The sequence below is a fragment of the Taurulus bubalis genome (assembly GCF_910589615.1).
Source record: "Taurulus bubalis genome assembly, chromosome: 2".
NCBI lineage: Eukaryota > Metazoa > Chordata > Actinopteri > Perciformes > Cottidae > Taurulus > Taurulus bubalis.
The window spans coordinates 39,318,768-39,342,480 of NC_136590.1; the positions used below are offsets into that span (position 1 = coordinate 39,318,768).

Sequence of the window (23,713 nt, forward strand, 5' to 3'; positions counted from 1 at the left end):
ATGTTCAGTGAGATATAGTAGTTCAAAAAAAGGAAGAAAAGTTGCAAGAAGGTTTATTTTCAGTGGCTAAAGCTATACTTCACAGCATAGTGGGTGGTAGCAAAGTCCAAAGATTCAAAGTCAATCAAATATTGCGCAGTACCAATTATAACTAATGATATAAATAGTTATAAACCTTTGTGAAAATAGACAAAAACTGAGAAAAAACACGTTCAGTAGACTGTAAAAACCAGGAGAGGAGCCGTGTCTGTGTTTCCCTCGGTCTCAGAAGCCAGGCACATAGCAGTAAGCCTCCAGGGAGGACAGCAGGATGTAGATGAACCAGAGGGAGAGGAACATGAAGAAGGTGAGGAACTTGGGTGTCCGTGGGCCCCCAAGCTCTCCGCCTGCCACGCTGGGACGCCGGCGGTAGAGCAGCACCATCACACACACCAGCGCCATGCTGGTGAAGACGGTGACGGAAAAGGCCAGGGAGCCTGGGTCCACCTTGAACACCTGTCCTTTGGACTTCCAGTAAACGGCAGCGATGGTCCAGGCCACCCCGATGCCCAGGAACACATTCACTGCATTGCTGCCCGTCACGTTGCCGATGGAGGCGTCCGCGTATTGGTCCTGTATGGCAGCCACTTTACTGGCAAATGTATCTGCAAAAGAAAGAAAGGTATGGATTAAGCATGAAGAAAGAAAAAGGACGGATGGAGATTCATTGTGTGCACAGACAGGGACCCTTCATTAAACCCTCAACTACCATGGACTTTAGAACAAATATTACAGGTATCATGAAATTAAACTCATGGGGTACAAAGTGAGTCATTTTAGATAAGCCACGAAATATGGAGCATAGAAGGTAATCTTTGTGGTAGAAAGATAGATGATTGGATGATTAGATGATTGGTAAGAAGTACAGAGTAAACATTCATTGTTTGTCTTTATTAGATAGTGATAGTCTAGTAGAGAGAGAGAGATTCCCAGGATAACTAACCCGCAAACTTGGAGGAGTGTGTGGGGCTAACTGACCTGTCAACGCCTCATTTTGATATTCTTATTTGTGCCTCGCTGTGGCAGTGTTTAGGAAAACAATTAGGTCTCACAGAGACGCAAGCAAGTGAAACAGGCTTTGTCTTTGTTTACAACGTGTTCATGTTCAAGGCAAAGGCTCAGGAGAGAATTACTCTGACAGCACAGGCGGCGGCCGAGGCTACACAAGTCTTCCCAGGCAGCTGCTTCTACTGCCCGCACAAACCCCAGGAGGAAACCCAGGAAAAGAGCCGCTAGAAACCCACAGACGCCCACCTGGAACCGAGGTGCCGAGGGCCACGAACACCACAGCGGTGACGGAGTCTTTGAGACCGATGGTGCAGCCGAAATGACAGGCCAAGTCCCCGGTCACAGCCGTCAGGACGCCGATGAGGGAAATGGACACGATAAAACAGGCCCAGCCGTTCCAGTACTCAGTGGGTGGGACAAAAGCGAAGAGGACTTTCCAGAAAACTGTGAGGAAGTGCATAATGTAATCAAAGCAGGACGGCAGGCGTTCCTCGCCGCTCTCTTCCTCGTCGTCGTTACCTGGCAGGGAGACAGAATTGATGCGTGAAGTTTCGTAAATTACATACCGAGACTTGCTGCGTCTGAAGACCACATGCTGCAGTGTGGAAAACTGAAGCGGACCAGAGAATGAGATGTTAAGTGTCATCTGATCTCGCCGTGACGTCACATGTCAGTTCATGAATTCATATTAAAATCATAAAACAGCAAACGGCACCAGCTTTATTCTTAAATCAAGCTTACATAACATGAAGATACCCACCCCCACCACATTTAAGCCATTTGATAAATGGGCGGGAGCTAACCTTTTCAAATCATTACATTAAATCTGTAAATATAGCTGTGACTCAGTGATTGAGTCACACATATAGGCGGCAAGCACACTTCACAGACAAGCTTCTGGCCTATATATGTCTATGTTAAGTTAGCCTCTGCATAAAAATATGAGTGACCTCAACCAGAGTTTAACGAATGAAACTGAGGGACAGGAGCGTATTAACAGATTGACACATCTCTGGTGTATACTGGCAGCTTTTAGCCCAAATGCTTTGTGCGCTAGTGCAGACCTAAAAGGTTCAAAAAGCCAAGTGAACGGCTTTTGAAAGAGCAAAATAAAAAGGGTTCACCATACCACAGTTATCTACATAAAAACTTCAGAGCCATTAATTGTCCAGGCAGAGCTGGCCAGTTTAGTTGTTTTATGTTGAGCCACACGAGGGATTCTCCACATCATGCATTTTTAATAAAACGTCTGGGTTAAAAACAAGTACAAAACCGGCTCTCTTTTTGTAATCTTTCATTCATTATCCATTAAATCAGGGCGTTTTTATTATTATTCAGCCAAGCTGCAGTTTTGGGGATTTTATTAAACAAGTATCTATAAGAAAAAAGAAACAAGAAAAAGTGAGGCTGGTGAGAAGGAGCTGGGAGGCCGGATCCAGCCTGCAGACTCAATCTTCTTCCACAGGTCCGGTCTCAGAGGGATGAACAGATGAGACATTTCACAAAGCTGCAACTCACCTGCGCTGACAGTGACAGCACTAACAAACTGCTCTCTCCAGCTGCTGCTCCCCACCACCAGAGCCAGGTTGGTCTTCTTAATCAGCTTGTCCACTGTGCTCTGCAGACGGCAACAAGGACAAAGAAAGCAAAAGGACAGGTTGGAAGTCGCCATCTCTATACAGTTACGCAATATACAGTATCAATATAATCGTAAAAGTTAAATTAAGGTGCAATTAACCGAGTCACTCTTCCCACTGGTGCAAAGTGAGTCACCAAAAAGGTTGCAGGGGAGCAAATAAACTCCACTATATCCCAGAGAAGAGGCCCGTCGCCAGCATGAAGATGCTTTACACCAGTGCAGAAAGCAGAGCCGTTAGTACATGCACATGAAATTGCAGCTCAAAGTGTAAGTGCAATATCATGTTTCATCTTGAATCTGTTCTAAAAGGGGAACACCAACAATTTTATACATGAAGTACATCATTTCAGTTTACTTTTCCAAGATTACGACACAAAACAGTTGGAAAATGGTTCTGACAGGAGCTTTTTAAAGTCGGCGAAAATGACCATGATAATGTCTTAGTGATGACATCGCAAGGGACAGCCGTGATGGGAGGAATTTCGTTTTTGGGTTGTCCGTACATCTGTCAATCTGTCCATACATATGTACAATTCTTAATATCTCAGGAAAGAGATGTCTCATTTTGGGATGAACTGATTAGAATTTGGTGATCAAATGTCATTGTGACCTCACGTATTTGGCCATAACTCAATCATTTATATGCTACTTATGACAATTTTATCCAAATGTCTACATTTTGGACAGACACGGATGTGAAACTGCAACTTGACTGGTGGGCATACAGCCATGAGGCAGTAATTATTGTTTGAGTGTTAAGTCAGAATATATCAGGCTCTGCTGCATCAATTTTGAGCATTTATTTTTGAATCTCTCTCTTGCAAGAACCCCAAAACCTTTATCTTTATGGCAGCGCAATACAAATTTGATGTAGTAGCCTTTTGAATGCTGCATTATGTTTAAATTATAAAAAATGTTCAACTCATTTGACTATTCAAGCTGGATGAAATGATGAGTGACTGCTTTCACTGCACTTCACCAATAATGTATTACCCATGCCAAGCTAGATGCAGTCCAAATAAAAATCAGTCATAATCCAAATATTGTGACATAACAGATCTTGGTGAATCAAAAATATGAACGTTTTATTTTGTCACCATGGACTGATGATAGTTAATAAAGTGAGCTCTCAGTGTCTGTTTAAGGGATTTAAAGGCTGTGCCTGCCTCTCTGATGTCCACAGATGGATATTCAGTAGGAGGAGGTAAATCTTGTTAGAACAAACAAAAGATTGGCATTCATCAGCCCTTAGCAGCTTGTGAGAAGTATTGAAATAGGCAAACATCATTGGGATAGGTGAGTGTTAACCCTGCTTATTTTACCTTGAATTCGTAGGACTCCTCAATCACCACCTCCAGCTTAGTGTGCTCGCCCAGACAGGGGCAGCCCATCTTGGACACGTCCTCCGATCCCGCTGCTGTCTTGTTGTCATTGGTGTCTCCTATGCCAGAGAGACAGGTGTGTCAACTTTGAGGAGATACCGTAAAGCAAACCCGATGTGGTCGCATGTGAGTGAAGCATACTAAGGATCACATGGGACAGTAGGATTAGTGTTAAAATATGTGCTGTGAATGGAACACATCGGTTATATTTCCATGTACTGACTGATTCATTTCAGGTAGTTTAGCGAAAAACCTCTTATTATATTCTATTTCAGTTTTTGATCATTCCTATGCATGAACTGCTGTATGACCAAAGCGAGTTTGATTATTTCGTGAATGTGACATTGTTGAGTTCATTTTTTTGAGGATCTTGTTGTGGGTATGGGCATGCTTGTCATTCAAATCTATATCACAAATTTGATGGGGAAAAAAAATCATTAATGTGTGGATATTATTAATATTCAAATGAAAAAACACCAAAACTGAAAGAAATTGTGTTTCTATTTTTTTTTTTTACACTGTTGTCAGCCATTATACCACAATACCTTTACAAAATATAATGAATGTGCAACTGTGTAAGGCATATCAAACAATGAACACATTATGAATAACTCTTTTGTGCCTTTTATCTCTCCAGCATAAATCATGGCCATGAAATGCACCAAAGGGACTTAAGAGATAACACCTGAGAGTGCTCATTGTATCAATGAATATAAACTGCTCTGTCAAGAATTCAAACTTAATATAAACGACCGGGGATGTGAAAATCCAGCCATATGATGATGAACACAATCCCTCTGCTGCTGTTGCATGCGGCTGCTTGCTCAGCTCACCGTGTCTCTGTCCCACATCCAGCAGGATGGGCTCCTCCAGCACAACTATGAAAGTCTTGTTCTTCTCGTATTCCTCGTCGTCGATGACCTTCACATTCAGCATCTTCCTGAAAGCAGAAGGGTTAGGGAACAAGGAAAGGATGGAGCCGAACAGAGATGCGTGATTTACTTTATTAGCATTATTGAGGAAATATCAGCAGCGATTAATATGCATCAACCCGCAGTTTGCATTTGTTATTTAAATAAAATAAAAAATGAATTCCAGGCATCTAGTAAGAGTAGTTTCGCATGCTAAGCCCATGTTTTTGTATGAATACAAACTGTGTAGCCAAGAAGTAAACTGGCTATAATGAACTGTGAAATATAGATGTTCGATAAAAAGATGGAAGCTGGAGATTTGTTAGAAATTAACAAATACAAAATTGTAAAGAACACTATGTAATACATGAATAATATATATATATATATATATATATATATATATATATATATATATATATATATATATATATATATATATATATACATATACTATTTCCCAGCACCCCACAAGAGGGCGGACTCCTTCTGCAACATTAATTCCATTACAGCACAAGAGAAACATGGCGAGATAGCCCACACCTCTCCCACACACTTCAAGCTATAAGTCATCGGATATTGGATTATTATCTTGTTCTCAGTGGAAATCAAGCACCACCAATGTAGGAATCCATGCAGGGTTAGGCAAACTCTTCAGACATATTTACAAATACAGCCTTTGTACTGTTAAATCCGAGTGCTACGAAAACACGTAAAGATGTGGTGTCAAACTGTGGCCGACATATTTGCCTCAGCACGCTTCATTCTCCTACACTGTCACAGTGAGTCTTTCTCTCCCTCTCCCTCCATCTCCCTAATGATATGTGGGTGGCTGTCTATTTCTGTCTACTCATGTACACTCAGAATTCGACAACACGCTGGTAGAGCTTTTTGCTTGCAGAAGAGAAGAAGTTTATTTTAAACACGAGTGATACGTCATCTGCAGTCTAATGTCAAGGAAAGTCATGCAAGTGGGAGCAAAGGGAATCGTAGTACAGCCTAGAGTCCTTACAGCGGAAAAATACATAGTTTATCTTTTGAACAAGATGTTATTTCAAGTGCCAGTGTACAGGGACACAGTAAGTTTACTTTAAAGCATCGTGGAAAGGCCTTCAAATAAAATATGGATCAGTTGCTATGAACTGTATTCACATATCAGTAATTGTTATATAAGTCTACAGCACATTTTAGACTGTCCTTCTTATGTGTATGCAGATGCAAAGCATATAACAAGAGGGGATTAAACAAACATTTACATTGCGCAGACCTCTCGCTAAAATACAAGCTAGAAATGAAAGGCTGTCGAAAAGCAGCAAGGAAGTAGGTTCACATACTGCATTAGGCTGATTAGATCTAAACCTCTGTCTAGCAGGGTAATAATACATAATAACACAAAAAGTGAACAAATGAAAATGTACTGCAGATTCCAAAATGGAAATAAAAGGTGAAGGTTAGATTACTTTTATTAGTTAAATAGTTTTTGTCTTCTTCGCCTGGTTGAACCCGAAGTACAAGCAATGAAAACGTACTGGTTCTTTGAAATAATCAAAAGTACAAAAGTGAGCTATGAGTCAACAACAAACCCCATATAGACCATTGTGTTAACGTTGGTGCTAATAGGGTGACGGTCGAAGTTGAACTCTGTACAGTCAATAATCAATTCAGTTTGGATTTGTCATAAGTTATGATGCAATTCTGAATGTGCCAGAGCTCTGAACCCGCTACCACGTCCAATGATGCTCAATGAAGCTCATGAAAAACCGGCAATTAAGATACCAAAAAAAGAAAGTATTACCAGTTAAAGTAATACAACCCAGTGGAGCTTTTTGGTAAAGTGTATGGCTTCCTCTCTGAAAGGTTAAAATGAATAATTAATATGTGTTCACAGTGTAGAAAACAGTTTCCCATGGCTTTTCAGATTTTGTAATTATTTGTCTTGAGGCCTGATTTTGTAATTCTTGGTCTTGAGGCCTGGCCAGATACTGACGGAACAGATCAACATTTTGGGGAAACTTGCTTTCTTAAGAGATGAGAAGATCCATACCACTCTTGTGTCTGTACTCTAATATATAAAGCTAACGCTGCAGTTTGTTAGCTTACAGCACAAAGACTGGTAACTCTATGAAATTGTTCTAGGTCAGAAATTTAGCGTAATTCCCAAAATATCTTTCAATCCTTTGAAAATGGTGATAACTGCATCAGGTACTTCATATCCGACATCTCCCTCGGAGTTCAAATGGTAAAATAGCTCATCCAAGTTCTGCTTCCTGAACCCCGTATCTCTGCGTGTCGATGTGAGCTCTCATTACAACAGGCACAGTTGGAATCTATCGAGACTCTATTTTCAATCTATTACCTACTGCAAATCACATTTCACAGTTTATCATCTCGGTCCGCCTGTCGGCTCCATACGTGTGGGATAGTTTCTAAAAAGCCATATTGGGTAACACACCCTGCTATTGTATCAGGACTGGGTTGTCCTCAGACTGGGTTGCCTGAGGTCTGGAGTTTGATCTCACCTGAAACAAACATAATCTGGACTGCATGTGTGGAAGGTCTGTTTTTATAATTCCATACGAATGTAGAAGGCTCAGTGTTTATTACTTTGATTTCATTTCTGGCAGTCTATTGACTATGGAAATGTGAATGTGTTTCGTTTGTGCATTAGGTCGCTGGACTATCCTGTTGAATTAAGGCTGAGCGGAGGCAAACCCAGCTGGGGCCCTATGGCGATATGGCTCTGCGGTTGAGACTGTCACCTCGAGCAGGCAGCTGTGCAAACTTTTTATTTGGAGTTCCCCGCTCTTCCACTTAGTGCGTTGGTTTGGTTAGGATGCTCCAGTTTCCTCCCACAGCTAAAAGACATATACAGTAAGTCATGAGCACTGGAGTCTCCAAACTGCCCACAGGTATACGTGTGAGTGATTTCATGTTCACCCTTTGAGAGAATCTCTGCTTTCTACACTCTGCATGCTGGGACCGGACAAAAAGGAGAACGAGTGAATGCAGAAATGCACGGCAGTATTTCAAATGCCTACGACTGTACAGGGCACTGCCATTTAGTCGAAGGATCATGGCTCAAACCAATATGTCAGCATGTGTCTGCCTTGCTGAAGTGTCCTTGAGCAAGAAACTGGAACTCTACCAGCTCCAGAGAAAATTGTATTGGAGCTGAAAATGAACACAAAGCAACAGCTTTGAAGAAATATGTTTCTCATATCTGCAGCAGATGAAATATGACCATTATATTGTCTCCACTGTAAAAAGTTGTTGGGTTATTATGTACAGGATATTTATATAGAAAGAAAAGGTCATTGACATTGATGATGATATATGACTCATATTACAACTTCAACTTGCAAATATTGTGTGGCGACATAATTGAGAAGGGATGCTAAATGATATTTAAACGACTGAGCGAGGACAATTTCAACATATAACACAAGCAGCTATGTCATTCAGAACTGCAGAAATATGCGCCCCCATATTCAAACAATATTGCGTCTCTTCTTGCTCTATGACGCCCCGCTTTTTATTCCATCCACGAGTGCAGCGTTTGGGCTTGTTCAGACTGCCACCTCAATTCATTTTTTTTAAATCTTCGGTACATCTAGATTTGATCCAGTTTATAGACTTTATAAAATATGGATGTAGTCTCTGTGATGTCTGAAAAGTCGTAAAAACTAGAAGCAGGTGTCGCCATCTTGGCTGTGTCGACAAAGCCTCACGCTAAAGAAAAAGGCAGAGGGGGATCGTCGGGGAGCTGAAGCCGGCCCTGATGCTAGCGCTCTGGTGTGGCACCCACCTGTTACGCATCACATTTTATTCATGTATTTCACTGCTTTTGTGAACCTAAAATCTTTGGTAAACCAATTTCATCACCAAAACCTATATACCACCTGAGTAAAGTTATGTTTTCCAAAAATCGAGATTCCATTTTTCAGCTTTAGAGTCATATTTTCTCTTTACACTTTTGCCTTATGACAATGGTGCCTCATTATATAAAGAGCTGAGATTGTTCTACAATTTATGATGTAAGACATGGGTATGTATCCTATATGAAAGTGCCTTAAAAGGTGAATTTAAGAAATGATGTCAAATCGAGAGAATCGACTGAAAATGACCTCAGAGTTGCAAGAGTTAAAGGAGCCATATACGACATTCAGAGCATTGAGATAGCAGCAAACAAGTATTTGCAAAGATATAGTGGACTCTGTGGGCGTGTGAGCGTGCCCGACTGGCTAGCTCACCGCCGCTACTCTGCACTGCTTCCATATGGCGGCAACAGGCGATAACGGGACCCGACCCTGCTGCTGCTCCACTTCTGTGTGTTTCTCAGGAAGTGCAGAACGATATCGATGCTGACTACTTTAAGCGTGAGAAATAAAGAATATCAGGGTATTGATTTTCCTCTTCAGTAGTGATCTCCTCACATCTCTTTCATCTTTCAGTTTATATAACTGGCCCCGTTATCCACCTCAGCCTCAACTGGTGTGTAGCGCCACACATTTTGAGGCGCTAACGAAAACAGATACAAGAGGAAGCTACACACAAGCATCAAAGGGTCTTTGCAGATCTTCTCCTAATCCATAAACACAGAATGTAAAACGTTTCAGCCTGTTTATTTTGGCTCGGAGGTTCGTGTCTGTATCATAATCTATTTACTGCAGTGCAGAATTTAGATGGTAAATTATTCTTTAACTGCACGCCCGGATTTTAAACCGTTCCTCCTGGCTCCACGCCAAAAGCTTAAAAACTAGCCTTCCTTCTCTTTTGCTCCTCTGCATGCTCCAACATCGACCGGGACTGGCATATGTACAGAAAGACACGCAAAGCAAGAGGCACTGTAAAAAACAAACACACACACACAAACACACACACAGAGCTGCCTGGAGGCCTGCTGCCGAGTGTCAGCTCTTTGTCCTGATTGCCCAGGGAAACACTCGGGTAAGAAAAGCCAGCTTTGTTTGAAGGATGAACTTTGGCAGCCTGCTGCGCAGTAAGATATAGGAAGATATACATTTAACACGGAGCAGTTGCCAGCTTGACTGCATAAAGACACAAATACACGTGGATACTAAAAGCCCAAATCCTTTCACAGTGATGCGGTTTCACCTGCATCTTTTAACAGGACTGACGGAACGCTGCGAATTAAACAACCTCATGAAATATTCAGTCCGACTTGGGGATCTGAGTAGCATAAAGCAGGGACAAAATGTGATAAAGTACAAGTATTAGGTCGGGAAAATCTGTTCCATAGGGGAACTTTGGCTCAATTGGCTCTACACTGATAAATACTTGTATGTGGCAAATAGAGACATCAGCTGCCTTTCTTTCTCTAACCTTCTTAGGGCTCGAGATTCAAATCAATAAGTAAGCTGCTGTGATTTGACTCAACAGGACCTGGCCATTCTGACTTTTTACCTATGATCAGAGCGCCTCTGCATTCACTTTTAAGTCCTTGTTTGCTATTCAAAGGAGCACAGGAGCAGCTGAGAAAGGCTCTGGCATTTCCCCGTTGCTTTTGGGTTTCCTTTTCATCCGTTTTACCCGGAGCAAACTGTCCTGCTCTGCTGGGTCCTGCTCTCCACAGTCATTCCTCTGCAGTTGAGAGAAGCATGACTCCAGATAATATGAAGTGTGCAGATGCTTGTGCCACTGTCAGCTTGCCACAGTCACATGAACAGAGTCTTGGCTCAGTAGGTGAGGATCTTATCTAATGCTCAGTCTCCATTTGACTCCAGATACAAGCTGCCAGCTTCTAATTTTCATGCGATGCACTACTGTCTCATTAACCACAGCTTCAGTTGCCGCCTGCTCTGTGATGAGAACTTTTGGGACTCCTTTAACCTCCTCTTCCCTCTCTTTAATTGCTTTTGATGCTAAGAAGCTCTTTTCAGTTCCCCTTTGGAGCGACATTTTGTTTGATGTGGGTTTAAAGTGGATTCAGCGCACAGACATACTAATGGAAATACACACAGAAAAATGCACAAATAACATGCAGATAAATGTGCACAAGCAAACTGACAAGCACACAGACGAATATATAATAGAATATCACCTGCACTGTGAGGCAAAAAGACAAATAGGGAGATCTGCATTCTCTTTGACAAAGAGTATTCACCTGCCTTTCCTCCCACTCAGCCGACCTACACAATACACCTACACACAAGCCCTGAAATTCTCCACACAGACGCATTCATCTGACACATTTTATTCCTTTGTTTTGTCCTTCGGTGTGCTGTAAATCATTTTTGATGTGATGAGCTTGATACAGTTCAGGGCATTTTCTTTTTTAACTAAAAAAATAAATCACCGCTGTGGATAATTGCCAGATCCTTTCCTCGTCACATCATAAAACAAACACGAGTGTACTCGTCTTGCAGCCAAACCTTCCACACAACGTTGAAGAGAAAAGATGGAAAAACATCCCACTTTCACCTCTCTCTCTGTACTCTTCCTCCCTGCTCTTTTTATATGCCTCTCCTGCTGGTGCATCCACGAATCCTTTAGTTGAAAATATCACACAGGTCTCATTGCATACACCGGTTTCAGTAGCTCCTCAACCCTCATCCCCTCCTCTCTGTTGTTCAGTCACATGCCTGGTTTTCATTCCTCGAACAGGCATTATCTTGCTGCTTCTATGCATCTTCTTCTTCTTCTCCTTCATTTCCTTTTTTCTTCTCTTTTACATCATCTCCATTGTTTCATTATCTCTCTCTCACAATTATTACATCCTCTTATCCTCCCACGTCATCTCTCTGAAAGATCTAAACTTCTCACAGCCAACATATCTATGACTCATAAAAATAGTCCCTTTATCCTTTACCAGAATAGATAATTTACAGTAATCTAGCAGGACTGTTTAACATGCCAACGTGTGGGCTGTGATGTTTGATAAAGTGATGAGAAGCAACAACAAGTCGTCACATCAAAGAAGAAAAGGAACAGTTGTCACTCACATGGTCTCGTCGTTCTGAAACTCCAGTTTTCCGGACACCTCCTCGTAGTCCTCCCCGGCCTTGGCGGTGCCCTCGACGGTGTGGTACGGCACCGCCACCTTCCCCCTCGCCCCGGACGTCCGGTGAACCTTCACCTGCATGCTGCCGATGCTCTCGCTGACCCTCATGGAGTTGTTCTCGAACGTGAAAATACCAGCGTGGTCGTCGTCATAGATGGTAACCGTGGCGGTGTGATCGCTGCCCAGGGCGGCCTTCGGAGGAGCATGGGCGATGCCCACCGTGCTGTTGCTGATGGAGCTCGGCTCCAGGACGGAGACCTCAGCCCGGTGCGCGATACGTGGATTACTCAGGCGCACGTAGAAGTGCTCATCCTCTTCAAAAATATCATCATCAATAACGCCGACCGTGAAGTCTTTTGTCGTCTCGCCGGGCTTGAAGACCAAAGTGCCCTCAGCGAACTCGTAGTCGGAGCCGGCATTGGCGGTCGCATCCTCTGTGCGGTAGTCCACCTGAGCGGCACAAGCAAAAAAAGAAAGAAACTTTTTTTAATTTACCGTCTGGAGTTATAATAAAATGCTGAATTATTAATATATCTTATGCTTCAAGCAATTCAATTGGGTTTTAAATTGACCCTGAGCTTTTACAATCATTACTTTCTATTACCTTCACAGTGCAGCCGCTTTCTCCTCCATGCCGGGTCACTGACAGCTTCAGTGAGCCACAGTTCTCAAAGCACTGGTAGTGAGAGGTTTCAAACTGCAGGTAGATGGTGTTGGGATCCTCCTCTTGCCCCGTGGCCTCATGACAACTCACCACCTTCCTGGCCTGGTCAGCAGCGTGCTTTTTCAAGATGTTCCCGGCTCCAATCATCATGCGCGTGGCTTGAATGCGATAGAAGGCCCGGCTCTTCTGTTGTTGGACCAGCACTTGGTAGTTGGCCATCTCAATCAGCTGCTCCATGTCCTTCTCCGGATGCCTTTGTTTTAAGTCTTTTAGAGTGCGAGCCATATCCCGTCGGGCCTCTTCCTCTTGAACTTGCTCCGCACTCATCCCTCCACCTTCCTCCACCCCCTCCAGCATCCCATCCAGAGCCTCTTTGGGGTGAGTGTGGCAGTTCCCGCCCTGGCCGTCCATCTCCAAGTCCATTTTAGTGAACATGGCATCTCCCTCTGACTCAATGATGATGCCACGGGTCTTGTCAGTACGATACCGCTTGTGGACATACTTGTAGAAGAGCAGGCGCCGGTCTGCAATCCAGGCTTGCAGCACACAGATAGGGAAGAAGAGGAAGGTGAGGACGGCCTCCCAAACCTCCACCTCTCCGGGGGAGACCACAGAGAGAATGATATACAGCCAGACGTAAGCGAACAGGCTCCAGGCAGCAGTGACAAAAAACACCCGAAGGTGCTTTACCTTGCGAGTTTCATTATCTGGCACCACGTAGACACAGATAGCGATGATAATGAACATGTTGAATGCAGCGCTGCCCACGATCGTGCTGGGACCCAGAGATCCAGCCTCAAAATTATGACCGACCACTTCAATGACGGAAAGCAGGATCTCTGGTGCCGATGAGCCCAGCGCCATCAGAGTCAGGTTGGATACGGTCTCATTCCAGACGCGTACAGTAGTTGTCGTCGTCTCACCGTTGGGCTTCTTGATCGTGATCTCCTTTTCCTGAGAGGTGATTACTTCGATAGAAGACATGAAGCGGTCCGCGACAATGGACATGCCCAGGAACATGTATATAAGGGCTGCAAAGTAAACAATGGCGCGTGCCACCTTGTCACCCACCGCAGGGTTTTGGGGGTTCCACATGGGCAGCACCACGCCCTCGGAGCAGTTTTCGGTACTGGAGCAGTTGCCTGGTGTGATGACAGTGTCTTCGTTGCTGACGCTGGCGCTGCCCTGGGAGAAATGAGTGACTCCCGGGAGCAGAACCAGCAGAAAGGAGATGAGCATGCATGGCGTGGAAGGGGGAGTGAAATTCAGTATACTCTTGTGCAGAGACATTGCAGCGAGGTGACGCTTGGAGACTTATGATGCCGGAGTTCAATCCACGTCACATGTGAAGGTCTATCCAAATGTCTGAAAGACAGAAGAATAAGACATGTGCGTGTAGGATGAGATCGTCACAATGCCTGCTTCAGATGTTCACCATTCAGGGTTCTTTTCCTTCTATAACCTCGGCAAGCATATCGTGGGATCCAACAGTTCCGTTGGTCCGAGTTTGGAAAGCTAGAAATATTGGCACCTACTAATACATTGAGTCATTGGTATTGAACTACCTTGTTAAACTCCCACACATATATAATGTGGTCATTCGGTGCTAAGCAGCGGTAGAAATGTTACCCTCTGCATCTGGGAAAAAGTGACTCAGTCCAGCATGTATTGTCAAGTTAGAGGGGATTCTAAAAATAATCTTCACTGACAGCATAACAAGGAAAGAGCAGGTGTTCTTAGGCAGCATCCCAGACCTACCGATAAAGATATTATATGATGATTCAAAGGAGAAACCATCCTGATCTCTGATGGAAGTGCAGCTCTACTCTTTAATATATTGTTTAATGCTAAAATGTAGTAAACACCCTTTTTTATTTTACATAAGACATTTAAACTATGTCAGGGTACAACTTAAAATAATTTCAGTGGCAGCAGAGTGGCCATAAACAGCTTGAGTGAACAATTCAGGGAGTACAGCATCAATGCTGTCCAGAGGATTAACATATGCATCGATGTGAACAGAGAGGAGGAGAGGGGAAAAAAGCACAGGAATGTAATCTGGTGCTTCCTAATTAAAATTGCAAGACCCATCTCCATCTCAAAAACAGGCTGCCTACCTACAGCAGAAGAGATTTGACAATGCTGTATGTACAGCACATGCTCTCATTGATATGCAGCAGAGAGTAGCTGCAATCTCCACTTTGACCTGCATAACTAGAGTGCACGTTTTCCACCAAGGCAACGTTTCAGGGTGAAGCAGAGATAAGTTGTCTTTTTTTTGTGTTGCCTTATAAATAAAAGACAAACAGATTATGTTTGTGCAACAACAGCTTTATGTTGCAACTCGACACATGTCTGCTGAACAGAGAGAGTGAAACCTCATCTAATTCAGCACCATGGACAGCGACTCCTGCAACAACAAGGAGCAACACAGTGCAACAAGAAACGTGTGATCTTCAGTCTGGTTTTCAAAGAATGTTTCAGAATTATTCAACAAAGACATTCAAGAAATTCCTGGATTCATTGCCATATATATATATATATATATATATATATATATATATATATATATATATATATATATATATATATATATATATATATATATATATATACACAGTATATACACATATACACATACATTAGAGGCAAGAGTACACCATTGTGTACTTTCATCATTGATTCCTTTCTATAATACAATATAATACTGCCTTCGTCTGGCACACAACCCAGCACAAATTTTGAGTGGGTGACGTTTCTATGGTAAAAGCAAGCTCGCCAAACTGGTCCTAATACAGGAATAAAACAGCACAATAGAGATAAAGGCAGCAATTTTTTTTTTCATCTGTCCTAGTAGTGCCATACACAGTTTATCAATATGCAGTCCTCTCTGAAATCACCAGGTAGCAGCAAACTAACAAGGTACAGAAACATCAAGATACTCTGTCGTGTTTCCCTGAAGAATCCAGGATTTATTACTTCACACAACTCCCAAGCGTACCGTTTCCCCCATACATTGATAATTTGTATCTCACCAAAGACATTTAATAGATTCCAAACATCCTGCTGGATTTCTACCATTAAAGAAGTACAATTATCTGCACTGCTGGTATTTACCATTCTTTTCTTGATTAACCACCTCCGTGCACGATTTACACCACTGCAACACCGAACAAGATGGCACTTTTCCATTTCATTAAGTTTCTCATTTAACCTTTAATAAAATTCCAAAATGATCCAAATCGGAGAGAAAAAAACTACCTCTTACCCAATTAAAATTATGATAATTTAATCCTTATGATGATTTAAATTTGTTCCTGTTTGCTAAGCAGAGGTCCCAGGTTGGCAAGTAAACACTTGTACATAATGAGTCACACTTTGATGCCAGCACTCGTTTTGTGAGAGATGGTGTGTTTTTTCTTTTCTTCAAATGGTGGCAGTCTCAATTTGTAATGAGACTCTTGATAAATGTCATTTTTAATATCTTGGGGAATGAAAACTCGTGAAAAAACAAACAGAGGGAAAATGAAAACAACAACATAAAAAACCTAACTGACTGTTAGCAGACAACATGGATTCCTTGAGCAGGTGTTGAACAAGAACATAATCAATTAACAGAGAGCTAAGCAAAAAATACATAAAACATGTATAGCCTTCCATTGGTTTTCATGCAGCTACCGTGAGAGCTGTAGGGCTCAGCACAGTGAAAACCCAAGATGCTCATGCAGGAATATATTTATTGTTTTTTTATCTCCTATTTTCAATATTCTAAGAACTGCATTACTCACCTGGGAGCAGTTGTCAGTGAGTCAGCTCAGTGTGTACGTTGTGGCCTCAGGAGATGAACTTATCTTTCATATCGCTCTCTGCAAAGACAGGTAATCTCAAATTAACAAATTGTAGAGAGAGTTTTATAATCACCATGAAAACTAGCCTGAAAGGATTCCACATTAGAGAGTTTTAAGAAGCTTATTAAAATCCATATATGTGGGCCAGTAGATTTAGCAACTGGAGTAAAAACACACATTGTAACAGACAATTCAAAATGTTAAAATACAAATGGGTTCAGAGACGACTAGATTATTGGACACTACAGATGCACACACCAAAAAAAAAAAGCCGATTATCCCGTCAGTGCGCGTTAAATCAGGCACAAATAAGACTGGTCCATTTGGTGCGCACAGCGGTGCCCCAGAGATACTCACGGAAAGCCCTAAATCTCCTCTGGACCCTGGTCTCCGTGTGGCTACCCTGCACCAGTTCAACAGAGGAAGACACCCCGTGTGCCATTCACACAGCCCGCTGGTGTAATGGTGTTGGCTTGTTGCGCTGGTGTCTTGGTAATGACTCGTTGCCTTCTACGGCGCTTCTTCGCTATCTTTTCCTCTGACAGGTACCCTACCTCAGCAAACTTAACACTGCCGGATTAGTTGCTTTTATCAGATTCCCCCTCGCTCCTGCGCGGCGACACCTTCCGCGAACCTACAAGTGATTTAAAAAAAAATAAAAGACACATTTTCAGTTTGCTCTTGTCCAGGCTAACGTTACGTGCAATTGTTGATGCGTAACATAATAAATGAAATGACTGACTCTATCCTCATTCGTCCCGCTTGTATCAGTCCGAAATTCTTCCAAACTGTCAATTTATATTAAAAAAAAAAGCTTTAAGGATGTTCTTTTCTCGGAAAAATAAACAGAGTGAAGAAAAAAAAATCCCCTGCTTTTCTGCCTGAGCTGGATAACGCAAATAACCAAACAGGACTGCACATGAGAGTAGGCGTGAATGAATGGTGAAGGATTGAGAGGACGCAAACCACACAGTACGCGGATCAGGACAAGATGGATATCAAGCAGAGGGATGGTGGCAGACAAGAAAGACGAGTGTGGTGTTATGCAAATGGAAGTCTTGTCTTACTCTTCTTGCGGTGGGCAGCTTTGGCACAAGACACGATGAGCGAGAAGGAAGAGCAGTAACACTGCAGAAACAGGGGAGGAGACGTGCACACACAGCGCTACACGCACGGCTGGTCCTCCTGACTGCGCATCAGGAGTCCAGGATGAAGGACCATTTCACTCCTGAATTCTCATTATTTGTTTATTTTCGTGATTAGCCATCATCACTTATAAACCTCCTGTCAGCTGAAAGCTAAAGATCTGATATTCGAGTCAAGGACTCAGAAATCCCAGATGTTGCTGCTTGTGGGTCTGTTGTGTGTTGGTGTTTTTTGTTGTAATCTAAACAGATACGTAGTAGAGGAAAATACATATATTCTGAATTTACTCTGAATTATTCCCTGGCAGAAGAACTTGATCTATCATTAAGGGGAAAATAAATGAAACTAAACTTGACTTTAAAAAAGAGAAGAAGGAGGCTTAAACAGGTATATTATTCATGTTGTTTATTACACACCAGCAAAACAAGATGACTGCAGGTGAGACAACTTTGCCATCCTGATCCCTACTGCTATAAGCGGAGTCAAATAATATGTAAAGTTTGGCCTTTGGGTGGTGCCAGAAACCCCCCCCACACACACCGTTTGTATTAATTAAGGTCATTCTACGGATCATGGGGAGTACTACTCAGAGTTTAAAGACAGTTAACAGTATAAAGTCTGACAAAATAACCCAGATGATGTCATGATGTCATCAGGGTTATCCTACATGTTGGGTGCTTTCGTAAACCCAATCTGAGGCTACACTATAAGAGTACTGTTTGAAACAGAGCACTCTATATCTGTAGGAGCTATTTTTTTTATAGTATTATTTTACTCACAAGTAGTATTGTTTAATTATTCTAGTTTGCTTATTTAGGTTAGATTGTTTTTGATATATTTGGATGTATTTTTCTTTTGGTAGCTTTTAGTTTAGTCTAAGTATTTGTAGTTGTTGTCTAGGTTTACTTAGTCTTTTGGTTGTTTATTTGTTTGTTATTGGGTAACACTGTGGGCACCTGAGGTTTATAGGAGTAGGCGGGTACAGGACCAGCATGCACCTGGGTAGGCCTATGTTTTTTTTTACCAGCACAGGAGAGGCAGCATGGGGAGTTACTTTGTTCGTTTGTTTGTTTGCTTGTTTTGTTTAGTTAAATAAATTATCAGAAAAACGTATCCTGCATGGACAATACATTCTTTTGACTGCGTAATTCACATACCCACGGTGCGTCAGTGGCCCTTTGATTTTTATTTATTGATGTTAAAATGTATGTTTATTTTCTTTGATTTATTGGATAAATGGCCACTACGATATCTATATGAGTTAACGGTCTGCTAAAGTGGATGAAAGGAGAACGTATGTATCATAATGTAAAATAGCGCCTCTACGCAGGAGCTTGTCAGTGTGATGACAGTGATTATGATGAGACATGAGACGAACAATATGCCTCTGATTAGTCAGGAAACAAAGGCTATAGCTAAGGTTAGCATTTAGTGGAAATGTAACTCAGTTGGCTTTGCTTAACGTTTTTCCATCCATCCATTATCAGCTGCTTATCCGGGGTCGGGTCGCGGTGACAGCAGGTTCAGCAGGCCGACCCAGGCTTCCCTCTCACCCGCAACACTTTCCAGCTCATTCTGGGGGATCCCGAGGCGTTCCAAGGCCAGCCGGGAGATATAATCCCTCCAGCGTGTCCTCGGTCTTCCCCGGGGTCTCCTACCAGTTGGACGTGCCTGGAAAACCTCTAATGGGAAGCGTCCAGGAGGCATCCTGACTAGATGCCCGAACCACCTCAGCTGACTCCTTTCGACACGAAGGAGCAGCGACTCGACTCCAAGCTCCCCCCTGATGTCCGAGCTCCTTACCCTATCTCTAAGGGTGAGCCCGGCCACCCTGCGGAGGAAGCTCATTTCGGCCGCTTGTATCCGAGATCTCGTTCTTTCGGTCATGACCCAGAGTTCGTGACCATAGGTGAGGGTTGGAACATCCCAGACCTACCGATAAAGATATTATATGATGATTCAAAGGAGAAACCATCCTGATCTCTGATGGAAGTGCAGCTCTACTCTTTAATATATTGTTTAATGCTAAAAATGTAGTAAACACCCTTCCGGCTCAGCTCCCTCTTCACCAGGACGGACCGGTACAGCGCCTGTTTTACAGCTGCAGCCGCACCGATCCGTCTGTCGATCTCCCGCTCCACCTTACCCTCACTCGTGAACAAGACCCCGAGATACTTGAAGATGGGAACCACCACCCCGGTCTGCCAGTCCATGGGCACTGTTCCCGACCCCCATGCGACACTGAAAAGGCGTGTCAACCAAGACAGCCCAACAATGTCCAGCGCTTTCAGCATCTCACGGCGGATCTCGTCCACCCCTGGCGCCTTGCCACCAAGGAGCTTTTTGACTACCTTAGCGACCTCTGCCAGGCATATGGGAGAAACCACCCCAAAGTCTTCCGGCGCTGCCCCCTCTACGGGGGACATGTTGGCCGGGTTTAGGAGTTCCTCAAAGTGCTCTTTCCACCGCCCGACGATGTCCCCAGTCCGGGTCAGCAGTCCCCCCCCCCCCCGCTGAGAACAGCCTGGGGTAGCCCCTGCTTTCCCTTCCTGAGCCGTCGGATGGTTTGCCAGAACTTCCTTGAGGCCAACCGAAAGTCCTTCTCCATGGCCTCCCCGAACTCCTCCCATGCCCGAGTTTTAGCATCCGCGACCATCGCAGCTGCAGCCCTTCTGGCCTGCCGGTACCCGTCAGCTGCTTCAGGAGACCCCTGGGCCAGCCAGGCCCAAAAGGCCTCCTTCTTCAGTTTGACGGCTTCCCTCACCCCCGGTGTCCACCACCGGGTTCTCGGGTTGCCGCCACGACAGGCACCGATGACCTTCCGGCCACAGCTCCGAGCAGCCGCGTCCACAATAGAGGCTTTGAACATGGTCCACTCGGGTTTCATGTCCCCTGCCTCCCTCGAGATTTGTGAGAAGTTCTTCCGGAGGTGGGAGTTGAAGACCTCCCGGACAGGACTCCCCCGCCATCTGATCCAACTCACCACCAGGTGGTGATCAGTTGACAGCTCTGCTCCTCTCTTCACCCGAGTGTCCAAGACATACGGCCAGATGATACGACTACAAAGTCGATCATTGATCTTCGGCCTAAGGTGTTCTGGTACCAGGTACACTTATGAGACACCTTATGCTCGAACATGGTGTTCGTTATGGACAAACTGTGGCTAGCACAGAAGTCCAACAACAAAACAACATTCGGGTTCAGATCGGGCAAGCCGTTCCTCCCAATCACGCCCCGCCAGGTTTCTCTGTCATTGCCCACGTGAGCGTTGAAGTCTCCCAGGAGAACTATGGAGTCGGCAGGCGGCGCCCTTTCCAGGATCCCTCCCACCGACTCCAAGAAGGCCGGACACTCTGAACTGCTGTTCGGTGCATGAGCACAAACAACAGTCAGAGCTTTACTCCCTGCAACCCGTAGGCGCAGGGAGGCGACCCTCGTTCTCCGGGGAAAACTCCAACATAGCGGCGCTCAGCCGGGGGCTCGTGAGTATCCCCACTCCCGCCCGGCGCCTCTCACCCTGGGCAACTCCAGAAAAGGACAAAGTCCAACCCTTCTCCAGGAGCTTGGTTCCAGAGCCCATGCTGTGCGTGGAGGTGAGCCCAACTAAATCTAGCTGGTACCGCTCCACCTCCTGCACCAGCTCCGGGTCTTTCCCCGCTAGCGAGGTGACGTTCCACGTCCCTAGAGCTAGTCTATGCTGCCGGCGATCGGCTCGCCCAGGTCTCCTGCCTGGCCCGCCGCCCGGTCTGCATAGCACCCGACCCCGATAATTCTCCCCGCGGGTGGTGGGTCCACGGGGTGACTGCTGCTCCATGTTGTTTCTTCGGGCTGAGCCCGACCGGGCCCCATGGGCGAAAGCCCGGCCACCAGACGCTCGCCGACGAGCTCCCCTCCTGGGTCTGGCTCCGGGAGGGTGCCCCGGTTTCCCTTGTCCGGGCGAGGTAACTTCAGACCGTGGGCTGCTATTCATCAGGGTTTTTTGAACCGCTCTTAGTCTGGGCTCTCCCCCGAGACCTGTTTGCCTTGGGAGACCCTACCAGGGGCTGACGCCCCGGACAACATAGCTCCCAGGATCACTGAGCCACTCAAACTCCTCCACCACGTTATTCATTGGATTCATTAACGTTTTTATCAAATAGTATGCAAACAAGTTTCACACATTCCTTACGCCGCTCTGAATAGAATGGGAGCTCGGACTGACTTTAAGAACACGCCCTTGGACTTTTAAAACTTTAGCAGAAAAAGTACTGTTATTATAGTCTGTAGGCATGACATTTCAAATATGAGCTCATTTAACAGACAGGGAATGTCTAATGGGTACAATTGAGTTGCATCATGGGAATTGTAAACTTGAAGAATTGTTTTTGGAGTTTGGAGCTAAAAGTCAGGCTTTCTCTGCCTTTTCTGCAGATGTTGACAAATCTTTTTCGAATGAATCTTTATCTTATGAGTCCCCTAACTTTATGGAAATGCCATTCTAAATCTCTGGATCACCCTTTAATTAATTACAAAAAAGTATTTATATTGTCAGAATTGGTTAAAGCTTTATTATTCTATTCTGTACTGGCAACTTAGGCTGTTATAATTCTAAATAGGTAGTATTTCAACATTCATATTCATATAATTAGGGCTGTATCATATTTTCACTCCAATAGTGTTGCCAACATAATTCACAATAACAATATCATGGTGATATCTTGCCTATAGGCATTTATAAAAACAATAATAATGCCATCAGTAGAATCCATCTTTAACTTTATTGTTTCTTTTGTTTCTTTTTGGCAGAAGAGTTACACTCAAAATACAAGTGAAGGAAGATAAAGAGAGAGTCTGTAACCATACGTGTACAAGGTGCTCTAATATTTACACAGAATTATCAAATGTGTATTGTTAAGATGGTATTCATATTTAATTTCTTAAATACTGGTATACTATATATTGCAACACCCCTAACAATTAGCATGCATACATTGAGCAAATGACATGTTTCATTTTATGCTGACTGTACTTACAATCCTTTCAATGTTCAGTTATTAACTGACATATTGGACAAGTGGAAATTCTGACCTGATGGGGATCACCGACATCATTAGCATCAATCCACTGGGTACCATGAATGTTTGTATCCAATAGCATCCACCGGTTGTTGACTTTGGAAATGTTGAACTGCTGACTGACAGTACTGCATCGCCATCCCTGGAGCTACACTCAGCAAAACAAAAAAGTATAGCTTTCATTTGGATGAAATTAATTTAGTTTTTATTGGTGGATGATTGCCTGCAATACTCGTAGAATGGAGGCTGTGGATTACCCACCTGAAGCGGTGATAATGGCAAACCTAGGAGAGAAATAAAAGAGATTAGACTGAGATCTGAAGGACGCATAACGTCAGGGGGAGGGGAAGCACCCCAAACAGCATGAGGAGGTGCAGCACACTATCTTCTTTCCTGCAAAGAGGACTCGGCTTAAAATCACACGATGAAATGTGTGGAAATGTTTGTGCTGTTGCCCGTGGAGATGCTTCACCTGAGCAAGACACTTACCTGACTTTGTTCATTCCAACACACCTTGCGCAACAGATAAGTGCCCAATACAGTCATACATATGTAGTCTAACCTCTTGAATTTGAGCACATATTTCCTGCAACAACTGGAGAACAGAGAACTTAGAAACATAACTCACCTGAAAGGTATGGTTGGTAATCTTATTAAAAAAACTTTGCTCTGCCAAAAAAAAAAACCTCCTGTCAAAAGTCAAATCCTCCAGTATCTGCGGCTGTCCCAGGACTGCAATAAGTCAAATCCTGCCCGTCTATCTGCCTGCATACATTCTGCTGGTGCTAGCTTGACAGCTGGGAGTGCTAACAATAGCCTGTCATGGCTGGGTGTGGTGGGGCAGAGACTCAGGTGCAGAGGAAAAGTCACAGTGAGGAAAAATTTAAAAGTATTTTACTGGACAGGGTACAAAACAAGGGGAAAAACTGACCGTGGAAACATACACTAAAGTATCTCCAAGACGATGCAAGCTCACAGGGATACAAAGGCAATCTGGCAGG

At 43.8% G+C, this 23,713-nt stretch overlaps 1 protein-coding gene across 1 annotated transcript; it reads right to left on the minus strand.

Moving 5' to 3' along the window:
• Nucleotides 1-264: 264 nt before the first annotated feature.
• Nucleotides 265-13,954, minus strand: slc8a4a (solute carrier family 8 member 4a; the record flags this gene model as incomplete). The annotated part of the gene is made up of 7 exons (XM_079237593.1): nucleotides 265-644; nucleotides 1,294-1,566; nucleotides 2,566-2,665; nucleotides 4,009-4,127; nucleotides 4,902-5,008; nucleotides 11,942-12,450; nucleotides 12,605-13,954. 7 exons carry the CDS (start codon nucleotides 13,952-13,954, stop codon nucleotides 265-267), a joined length of 2,838 nt encoding a protein of 945 aa, XP_079093719.1.
• Nucleotides 13,955-23,713: the final 9,759 nt, after the last annotated feature.